The sequence below is a fragment of the Echinops telfairi genome, unplaced genomic scaffold (assembly GCF_000313985.2).
Source record: "Echinops telfairi isolate 266 unplaced genomic scaffold, ASM31398v2 ScPeMD7_2291;HRSCAF=2852, whole genome shotgun sequence".
Classification (NCBI taxonomy): Eukaryota; Metazoa; Chordata; class Mammalia; order Afrosoricida; family Tenrecidae; genus Echinops; species Echinops telfairi.
Window position 1 is genome coordinate 9,524,751 of NW_022106189.1, and position 10,235 is coordinate 9,534,985.

General features: G+C 40.6%; 1 protein-coding gene across 1 annotated transcript in view; it reads right to left on the reverse strand.

The window, feature by feature from the left end:
• The window catches only part of ABCC11 (ATP binding cassette subfamily C member 11), a 93,696-nt gene extending 83,997 nt beyond the window's left edge, over positions 1 to 9,699 (reverse strand). Inside the window, exons 1-3 of the mRNA XM_004704900.1 lie at positions 9,604 to 9,699; positions 8,567 to 8,703; positions 1,804 to 1,962 (exon numbers count right to left, since the gene is read on the reverse strand). Of these exons, the coding sequence (XP_004704957.1) occupies positions 1,804 to 1,962; positions 8,567 to 8,703; positions 9,604 to 9,699 (392 nt within the window). The remainder of the gene's footprint in view (positions 1 to 1,803; positions 1,963 to 8,566; positions 8,704 to 9,603) is intronic.
• Positions 9,700 to 10,235: the final 536 nt, after the last annotated feature.

Genomic DNA, 10,235 nt, shown 5'->3' on the forward strand with positions numbered 1-10,235 from the left:
GATCAGGTATAAGGCATCATCAGAACAAAAAATCTTACCATAGTGAATGATGGGGGGAGTGCGGAGTGGAGACCCAAAGCCCATTTGTAGACCACTTGCAGAGGGGTCTCGGGGAAGAGATGAGCCAGTCAGGGTGCGATGTAGGAACGATAAAATATACAGCTTTCCTCTAGTTCCTAAATGCTTCCTCCCTGCCCCCACTATCATGATCCGAATTCTACCTTGCAAGTCTGGCTGGACCAGAGGATGTACACTGGTACAGACAGGAACTGGAAACACAGGGAATCCAGGGCAGATGATCCCTTAAGGTCGAGTGGTGTGAGTGGTGATACTGGGAGGGTAGAGGGAGTGGGTTCAGGGTAGAGGGTAAAGGGTAGTGGGTTGGAAAGAGGGAACCTATTATAAGGAACTATATGTGACCCCCTCCCTGGGGGATGCACAACAGAAAAGTAGGTTAAGGTAAACGTCGGACAGGGAAAGATATGACAAAATAATAATTTATAAATTATCAAGGGCTCATTAGGGGGAGGGGAGCGGGGAGGGAGGGGAAAAATGAGGACCTAATGCCGGGGGCTTAAGTGGAGAGGAAATGTTTTGAGAATAATGGGGGCAATGAATGTACAAATGTGCTTTACACAATTGATGTATGTACGGATTGTGATAAGAGTTGTATGAGCCCCTAATAAAATGATTTTTTAAAAATTTTATGATGTCCATTATTTTATGCATAACAAAAAATGCTCAGAAATGAGCAAGTCACATGTCTAACATCCTAACTGGAATGAAGTAGGATTCTGACCAATATCTGGCATTATTCACAAAGTTTTCCCTGGAACCACTTTTTAGATGAATAAGTCTGAGAAGCAATGAGTCCAAGTTTACCCATTTTCTATTCAGCAGGTTTTCTCAGTGCCTTAAACACGTTAAATGTGCTTTGAAAATTGCTGAGACCTAGCAACATCTCACAAAGTCCTGTGCTACTGAACACTTTTTCAGAGGGGCGATGATGGAACGGGAGTCCCTGGTGGTGTCAATGGTTAGCACACGTGGCTGCTAACCAAACACAACCAAAGACACCTAGGAAGAAGAGAAACGTCTGGGAATCTACTTCCAGAAAACTCAACCAGTGAAAGTCTGAAGGGAGCAGATCAACTGTGGCACACCTGGGTTGTTATGAGTCAGCATCAACTCAATTATAACTAATTTTTTCATTTGTCTTGTTTTATGGAACTTTCATTTCCTGAAACGCTTTTAGAAAATGCTGTTCTACACATGGCATGTTATGAGAGTGCTAAAGGTAGGAACATGAAATATGTCATTCCAAATCATATATCAATTTATTTTTCCTCATTTGATTGTCATTACATTGTGAGGTCAGTAAAACAGGAAATTTAACCACCAATAATTAGTGATGGATCAATGATTACAGGAGTGAACCACGAATCCAAACTTTAATTCTTAGCATCACAGTTAATACATTATCCAGAAGGGCAAAACAGAGGGATTTAGACTCAGTAATTTCTAAGCTTTGGGGGATCATGGGCCCTTTGGTAAATATGAGAAAAGGTGTTAATTCTTGACCCAGAAAAAAAATCTCTAGTCTATATGAATAAAATGCAGCATATAATTTCAAGTAATGCATGAACTCTGAGTTAAGAAGCCTCAGATTAAAGTGAGGCTTCTGCCCCAAGAAACAGCCAATAATTATTACTTTGGTTGTATGAGGAAGGACCCTACTTACTACCCTTAAGGAATTCTGGTCACCATCCCATCAAGAGAAGGGTTTTAATCCACTGGCATTACCTTTTGACGTTTTTGTCTGAGGCGTCATGTGTTGACAGTTGTGGAATGGTGTTCTCATCTAAGCGAAACTGTAAGCCTTGTAACATTAATGGGGTGAGCCATGACAAGGTGAGGTAGGAGAACAGGCCAGCATCATCCAAAGGGTGCTGAATAGGACACCTAGTCGGCAGGTAAAAGGCAATGCAGTTACCCATATGACATAGTTCTGAGATGGAAACTCAAGGTCAGAAATTTTACCCCTGACTAAATAAAAACCACAGTGTGGTCATCCAGATGTACACATACATTTTTTTCTGACTCTCTTATTTATAATAGTTAAAAGCCAAACATAATATAAACATTTATCAATGAGGGAAGCAGGAGAGAAATGATGGTACATTCATGCTATGGAATGGAATGCATATATTTTAAAATATAGGACTGATCCAGATATAGAATATGGAAAGATTCCCAATAATATTTTAAGCAAGTAAAAAATGCCATTTTTAGATTTTTAAAAAATCAGTGTGCTATTTATATTTTTAAAAGGTAGAAAGGAAATCAGAGTCAAGAGGGAATCCTTTCACACACAATTGGTGGGTTTGAACAATACCCTGCAGGTTGCAGCCCACTTACTGTGATTCTAGGGCTTTGATAAGGGATAGGGAAGGGTATTAATGATTAAAGGGTCAATTTTTAAAAAATAAATAACCATAATAAATATCTATGCCCCCAAATGCATAAAGCAAACATTAACAGAATTGAAAGAGAAAAAGACAAACGTACCATGTACTCTGGCGAATGATCCATGTGCCCTGGGAGAAGAATGTATGTTGTGTTTGGCTACAAAGAAAGTCTAAATAGATTTAATAGAAATCACACAAAGCACCTAACAACAAAGAATAGTGAGGAATCTTTAAGTATTTCACGACATGAATGAGACTGGAGGCTATTATGTTGAGGAAAATAAGGTAATCACAAAAGGATGAATATTGCATGAGTCCACTATAATAACAAGTCAAGGAAAAGAAGAGTCACGGGGAGGAGATGAGCCGGTCAGGGGCCAGTATAGCAATGATGAAAGAGACAACTTTCCTCTACTTCTTAAATGCTTCCTCCCCCCAACTATCATGATCCCAATTCTACCTCACAAATCCAGGTGGAGCGGAGGATGTACACTGGTACAGATAGGAACTGGAAACACAGGGACTCCAAGACAGATGATCCCTTCAGGGCCAGTGGTGAGAGTGGCGATACCAGGAGGGTGGAGGAAAGGTAGGGTAGAAAGGGGGCACCAATTACAAGGATGTACATATAACCTCCTCCCTGGGGGATGGACAACAGAAACGTGGGTGAAGAGATGTAGGACAGTGTAAGATATTACAAAATAATAATGACTTGTAAATTATCAAGGGTTCATGAGGGAGTGGGGAACAGGGAGGGAGGAGAAAAAATGAGGAGCTGATGCCAGGGGCTCAAGTGGAAAGTAGATGTTTTGAGAATGATGATGGCAACAAATGTGCAAATGTGCTTGACACGATGGATGTATGGATGGATAAGCGTTGTAAGTGCCCCCAATAAAATGATTTTTTAAATGGCTTTGATGGTTACCAGGGTTGAAAGGGGAGAGGAGAGAAAAGTACTAAGTAATAGACATGTATTAATTTGGGTAATGGGAAAGATAATATATAATAACAGAGTGATCAGTGCAATATCCCTAAAAAAAAAAAAGACATAGAGAGATGCTTAACAGTTATAGACAAGAAAGGTAAATACTATGACATACATTATCCTCCATTATCAGTAATAATGAACATTAATCTACAGTGAATACATAGGCAGACAGGCAAGATGAACAGGCATATATAAGAAAGTGGCACCATACTCATGACAATCTGTCTAGGGGTTGGGCAGATGATACCTCTACATATATGAGCTTTAATGATATTTCTACATATATGAGCTTTCATTATATCCATATATATAGTAAAGCACACAAGGGAAAAAGATATGTAAACTTTAGGATAAGGAAATACCTTGAGGGAATAAGTCACTGTGCCGAGAGGCGTAGGACTGTAGCCATAGGGATCATAAAACTCAATTGGCAAACAGTCCCAAAGACAATGCTCTATATTCTACTTTGGTGAGTAGCTCAGGTCTAAAATGCTTGTGAGCACAAGCCATCTGAGAGATGCAAGTCAAAACAATGATGAGATACCATCTCATCCAAGAATTGTCAGCAAAGTTAAAAAGTAGAAAACAAATGCTGGAGCAGGTGTTGAGAGACTGGAATCCTCCTCTACTGCTGGTGGGACTATACAACAGTATGGCACTCCCTGCAACAAGTGGGAATAGAAATACAAGATGGTCCAGCAGCCTCACTACTTGGCATATACGCTACAGAAATAAAGGGCATAAGATCAAGAAACATACTCACCCAGATTCATTGTAGCACTATTCACAATAGCAAGAATATAGAAACAAAACAAGTACTCATCAATGGGAGAAGAGATAAATAAACTTTGGTACATACATATAATGGAATACTACACATTGCTAAAGAATAACAACAAAAATAAGATTTCATGATGTGGATGTATTTGGAGGATAGTGTGGCAAGTGAAGTTAGTCAAAACAAGTTATCTCAAAACAATAAGCATTGTATGAGGCCACTGATATATAAAACTTCAATACAAGATTTCCACACCGTAAGAATCCGACTTTGATGGCTACTAGAGGTGGGAGGGGAGGGAAGAAAGGGAAACTAATAGGCTGGAGGATAAATAGAATAAACTTGGCTGAGGGTGAAGACAAAACACTAACAGAGGGAGATATGGGGAAGTGGGGGAGTGGTGGAGAGGGTAAGCCATGGGGAGGGTTGATCTGTTAATTGAGTTGTGGAGTGAAAAAAATGATAATTTGATATGTAAACTCATACCTAATTCATAATAAAAACGTTGTGTGGTTTTTTTTTAAGAATAATGATTAATCTGCTAAACACCTCATGACATGGATGGAATTAGAGGACATTATGCTGAGTGCAATTAATTAATCACAAAAAGACAAATGTATGAGATCCAGTTATAACTAAAAAACAGGAATAAAAGTTTTTCACAGTAAAAGAAACAGACTGATGCTTACTCGTAGTGGGAGCAAAGAGGAGAAGAGATGAAGTGATATGCTAAAGGGGAGCCAGATGTTAATTTGGGTCAGGGTAAGATAATATTCAACAAGAGGGAGATGGGCTAAAAATGATGGAAGTAGGGCAAGACGTTGGGAGGCATAAGTTGTTGAATGCAAAAATGATGATCTGCTCTGTAAGCCCTCACCTACATCACAATTTTAAAACTGTAAAAAAAAAAAAAAGTTTGTGAGCAACCATCTAAGGTAAAACTATTTCTCTCCTCTAGTATGGAGCAAAGAGGGGTGGAGAGAACCAAATATGCCTGGAAACGTTGAATCCAAAGAACTAGTGCACCACAGGAACCTCAGCCTTCACAACCCTGAAACCAGAAGCACCAGATGGCTCCCAGTCCATTGCCAACTGCTCTGAAAAGGATCACCATAGGGAGTCCTAGATTGAGTGGGAGAAAATTATGGAGCAAAACAAAAATCATTAAAAAAAAGAACAAGCTTACTGGATGAATAGAGGCTGGTGGAACCTCAAGGCTGTGGCCTAAACCAAACGTGACCTATTATCACCATGGTGAAGAGTTTTTGCTTAGGGGGCATTGAGTTTCTTTTAATGGTGATAGAACAATTTGGAAAGGCATATCAATAATCGTTGTACAAGATGAAGAGTATGCTCAATGGCACTGAATTATAGATGTAGAAGTTGTTGAACTGGGGGGCAGGGGAGGGAGCCTTTCGTCACTCTACAGGCTTCAAACTGAACTCACTCCCATGGCTCAATTTTCAGCCAAACAACAGACAGGCCTGGTGAATGATAACACCAGGGATATACCTATTCAGAACAATCAACCATATCAGATCAAAAGGGCAACATTTGCCCAAGAAAAAAGCTCATAAGGCAGGAATAGATAAGAAAAAAGAACCAAAGAGACTATACACACAGGAAGGAAGTGGGAAGAGTGCCGTTACATTGTGGCAACTGCACTTAATGTCATGAAACAAAATGTGTGTGAATTGTTGAATAGAAAACCAATTCTGTAAACTTTCACTCAAGCCACAATGAAGGAAGTAAGATAGACTAAACCGTAAACCTGTACATTTATACCAAATTATTAGAAGTATTGGTTGACAAAAAAATAAAATTTAATTTTAAAAAAAAGTAGTGGTTGACTTTAAAGAAGAGATTGGAATTGATAAAAGAATGATAAAAGGAGAGTCTCATATTTCTCTGTTTGGCTCATGTAACTTTTACAAAAAAACTATAAAAATTAAATTAAAAGTAAATAAAAATGATGGGAGGGTAAGGTCAACCTGGGGATGATTTACAAACAAGAGTTGGACTAAGCGATGATGATTGTGTGTAATTTTTCTCCCTTTCATTTCAAAATTGCCTTTAATGTTACATGTTTCAAAAGAAGAAAAATTTTTGAAAAATACTCTGGGAGAAAGCTGAGAACACAAATATGCATAATTTGTGGGAATTTTCCCCTTAGATCTGCTCTCTTTTCTCTGTTCTCTGGCCTGTTAGATGGGCGTTGTGCATTTGGGCAAGATTAGCTGCACGCGTGCTGCAGACATCAGCGAGACTAAGAAGCCGAGGGTCAGAGATTGCATCAGATATAAACAAACTATGAGCTAGTTGTAATAAGATGACTTTGACCATGTGAACTAAAGTGCCAAGGATCTTTGTTCTGGGTAGAGATCACATCGATTCAGTGTGCAAACAATGTAGTCAAGGTCCATCAGAAGCTCCGATTTTTTAAACGGGGGAAATTGCAGTTCATTAATAGACTAAACATGGTGGCGAGGAGTCGTTAGGTGTCATTGAGCTGATTCTGATTCATAGCAACTCTATGGGCAAGAAGGAAACACTGTCCCATCCTGCACCAGCTACACAATTGTTGTTGTTTGAGCTCATTGTTGGAGAGAAGTGGGAGTTATAAATAAAATGAATGAGTGCTTAAACCCACTTAAACCCACTGCCATCGATTGGATTCCGACTCATAGAAACTCTATAGAACAAAGTAGAAACACCCCTTTGGGTTTCTCAGACTGTAAGTCTTTACAGGAACAGACAGCCTATCTTTTGCATAGTGAGCTGTTCACCTTGTGGCTAGCAGTCCTGTCATTAACCAATTAAACTACCACAGCTCCTTGAATAAATGTTTCCGGTAGAGCAATTTGGTAGCATTTCCTCGTGATGGTTCATTTTGTGTGTTAACTTTGATAGTATATTTGGTTTGGCTAAATCCTAGAAGATTTGCTGTTTTATAATGCCATACCACTTCAAGCCATGTAATTATATTCCATAATGTAATCTAATGTTGTCAATCATTCTTGATTGGAAGGTAAGTTTCTTTAGGGTGCCAAAATACCTATTTTGGCAGAACTGTTTCTCCTTTATCTTGTCTCTGTAATCTTCCCCTCAACTGCACAAGTTTCATTTTTTTCCACTTGATTGTGCTGCACTCTATTGTGCTTCATAGGTATTGCGTCCCCCCACCCCACCCTGCCAAATTAAAAGCTGTGTAGTAAGCACGTCAAGTCAAATCTGCCGGCATCATTTTTCCAACAGCATGTGATCACTTCATACCTCTGTGTCATTCTCATAAACTTTCAAACTTTTTCTTACTGCCATTGCACGACCAAAATCAAAAAGCTAACTCATTGCCATTGAGTGGATTCTGAGTCCTGACGACCCGGGAGAACAGGGTAGAACTGGCCCTGACTGGCCCTGACTGCAGAAGTTTCAAACCTACCTCCTCTTCACCCTCTTATGATGCCATGCCCCTTATCACCCATGGCTCTCCAGGGACCCTAGCCTCCTTTTTAGTTCCTGAACATATCACAAAGAAGTCCTGGTAACACAGTGGGTGCAAATTGGGCTGCTAACTGTGAGGTCAGCTGTTCAAAACCACCAGTTACTGGATGGGAGAAAGACAGGGCGTTTTACTCCCATAAAGAGTTACAGTCTCAGAAACTCACAGGGGAATTTCTACCCTGTCCTACATGGTTGCTATGCATTGGCATTGACCTGATGGCAGTGAGAAAGATTTGCAGTCGTGGCAACCCTCAGGAAATTTCTCCCCTGCCCCATAGGATCACTATGAGATGGAATCAACTCAGTGACAATGAGTCTGGTGATGCTCCTACCATATCACAGTAAGGCCTAGATCCCCCTGCCTAGTTTGTTCTTCCCCTCCTCAGCTACTGAGTGTTTTTTTCATCCTCCAGGTCTCAGCTTCATCACTCAGAAACTATCAGGCTTTTATTGCTCCAGTGTCCCTCAGAACCCCATACTTCTTCACAGGTCCTTCCCCACAATCACATCACTTATTTATGAGTGTCCTAGCTGTTTATCTTTCTCCCTGTGTGAAGTCTACAATGCCGGGGATTATGTATATATTACTCAATGCTATCCCCTACCCCTGGTCTAGTACAGTGCCTCACATATTTAGGCACTCAATAAATCCTTATTGGAGAACTGACTCGGCCTGTCCCCTCGATGTGCTTCAGGTGACTCTGGAGCTAGTTGGTGAGTGGCATGAATATGCAGGGACATGGCTATGTAATCTTTGGGAGAGGTATAAATATGAAGGCCTGAAGATCATGCTCAGTGGGTCCCGCCCCTCCCAGCCCCCTCTGGACTCACTTTGGCCTGGGACGGATGGGAATCATGGTTTTGGAGGCAGCGGCATATTTCCCACAAGGGCGGACAACCTCTTTCCCCAGTGTGTCAGGTTTCCTCTCCTGCTGGCTCCAGGGTCCGTCCTTGACAGTACATATTTTCTTGGGAAAGAAAAACAAAAAGACCATTATTAACATTTTCAGATCTTACAAATCCTGTCCTGAGGAAATGTTAGAGCAGTTGTCTAGGGCAAGTCGAGTCTTCCCATAGCTTTTAAATCCCTTTCAAAGACTGCCAGGTAAAGCATGAGAGAGCACATGGTCCAAGAGCCAGGAGCACTGGGCCTAAGCTGCATCAACCCACTGGCCAGGCCACTCAAACTCTCTGGGGTTTGCCTGTCACAAGCAATTTTAAACAAAGATACAGGCTGTTATAGTTAGTTACCTCCAGGAAGTGAGGCCAAATTACCATCAGCGTGCAAGCCTGCTAAAAAAGAAAACCATAGATAAAACAGTCAATCTCAAATTATTGCATGTTAGTCCTTTTGATAAAGTTAGAAACAGCTGAAATTTTAAAAGATATATACCTTTTTACTTCAATACAGTGCATAACACTATTTTAACAGGACAGCAAGAGAATGGTGAAAAAGACTTAGGAGAGTGCTGACTTCATGTAGGGAGAGTCAGGGGAGGAGATCAAGAAAGCTCAGTAGCTGCGGATGGTTGTCAAAGCTGAAGCTGGTGATTTGGTGATGGGTATATAGGTAATTATTACATATTATTATAAGGAAATGCACAGATGGGTAATAAATGAAAGAGCAGATGAATAGATAGGTAAACATGAAGAGATAAGTTGGTGGATTAGTTGGATAGATGCATAAATAGCTGCATGGATGTATAGCTGGGGAGATAGGTAAAAGGCTATACATGAAGCATGAAGGTGGGAGTCCTTTAGGTTCACACATGCCCACAAAAATCAAGGTTAAATTATTGCTTTTGACCCTTGAGACTATCTTCCCACTTGGTTTCATGGTGTTTCGATGCTAAGAAGACTCTACTTACATAGCTAAGGCCCGAAACCATGTCATCACCTAGGTCCATCCCGAGGTTCACAAAGCTGCCAGCGGAGTCGGAGACCCAGTATGTCCTTCTGGCCATTCTCCGTTTTCTTGCCAATTCTTGGTTTTCTGCAATCAGAGACCCTGAAAAGAAAGCCGGTGGGAACTGCTCAGCTGCAGCCCTGAGCAGCCCAGGGAGGGGGATTTCACTCTGCAGGAGTATTTCAGGGCCACGGAGGGATGTGCCAATGTCACAGTGTCACCGTCCCTTTTGCCTGGGATGTTCTTGACTTCCTAGTTTTTAACCTTCTGCTTACATCGCAAAGCAGGTGACTTAAGGAACCATCTAAGCACCTTCCCCAAAGGCCTGCTTATAAAGTCATACTCTTTCCCTCATCTCATCTTATAATTGTACTTTTATTAGAATCATTTGTTTGAAGTTCATTTCCTGCACTAGCCAGAGAGCCTCATGAAGACAAGGCAGGGCTGTTTTGTTCACTGTTTGTTTCTTGTAGCCTGGTATCATAGTAAGGAACACAATAAATAAATGATAAACAGAATAATGAATGACTTGAATGAAATGTGATTTTTTTCATTGACTATTAATTTTCATAAACTTAAGGCTGCTTGTGATGT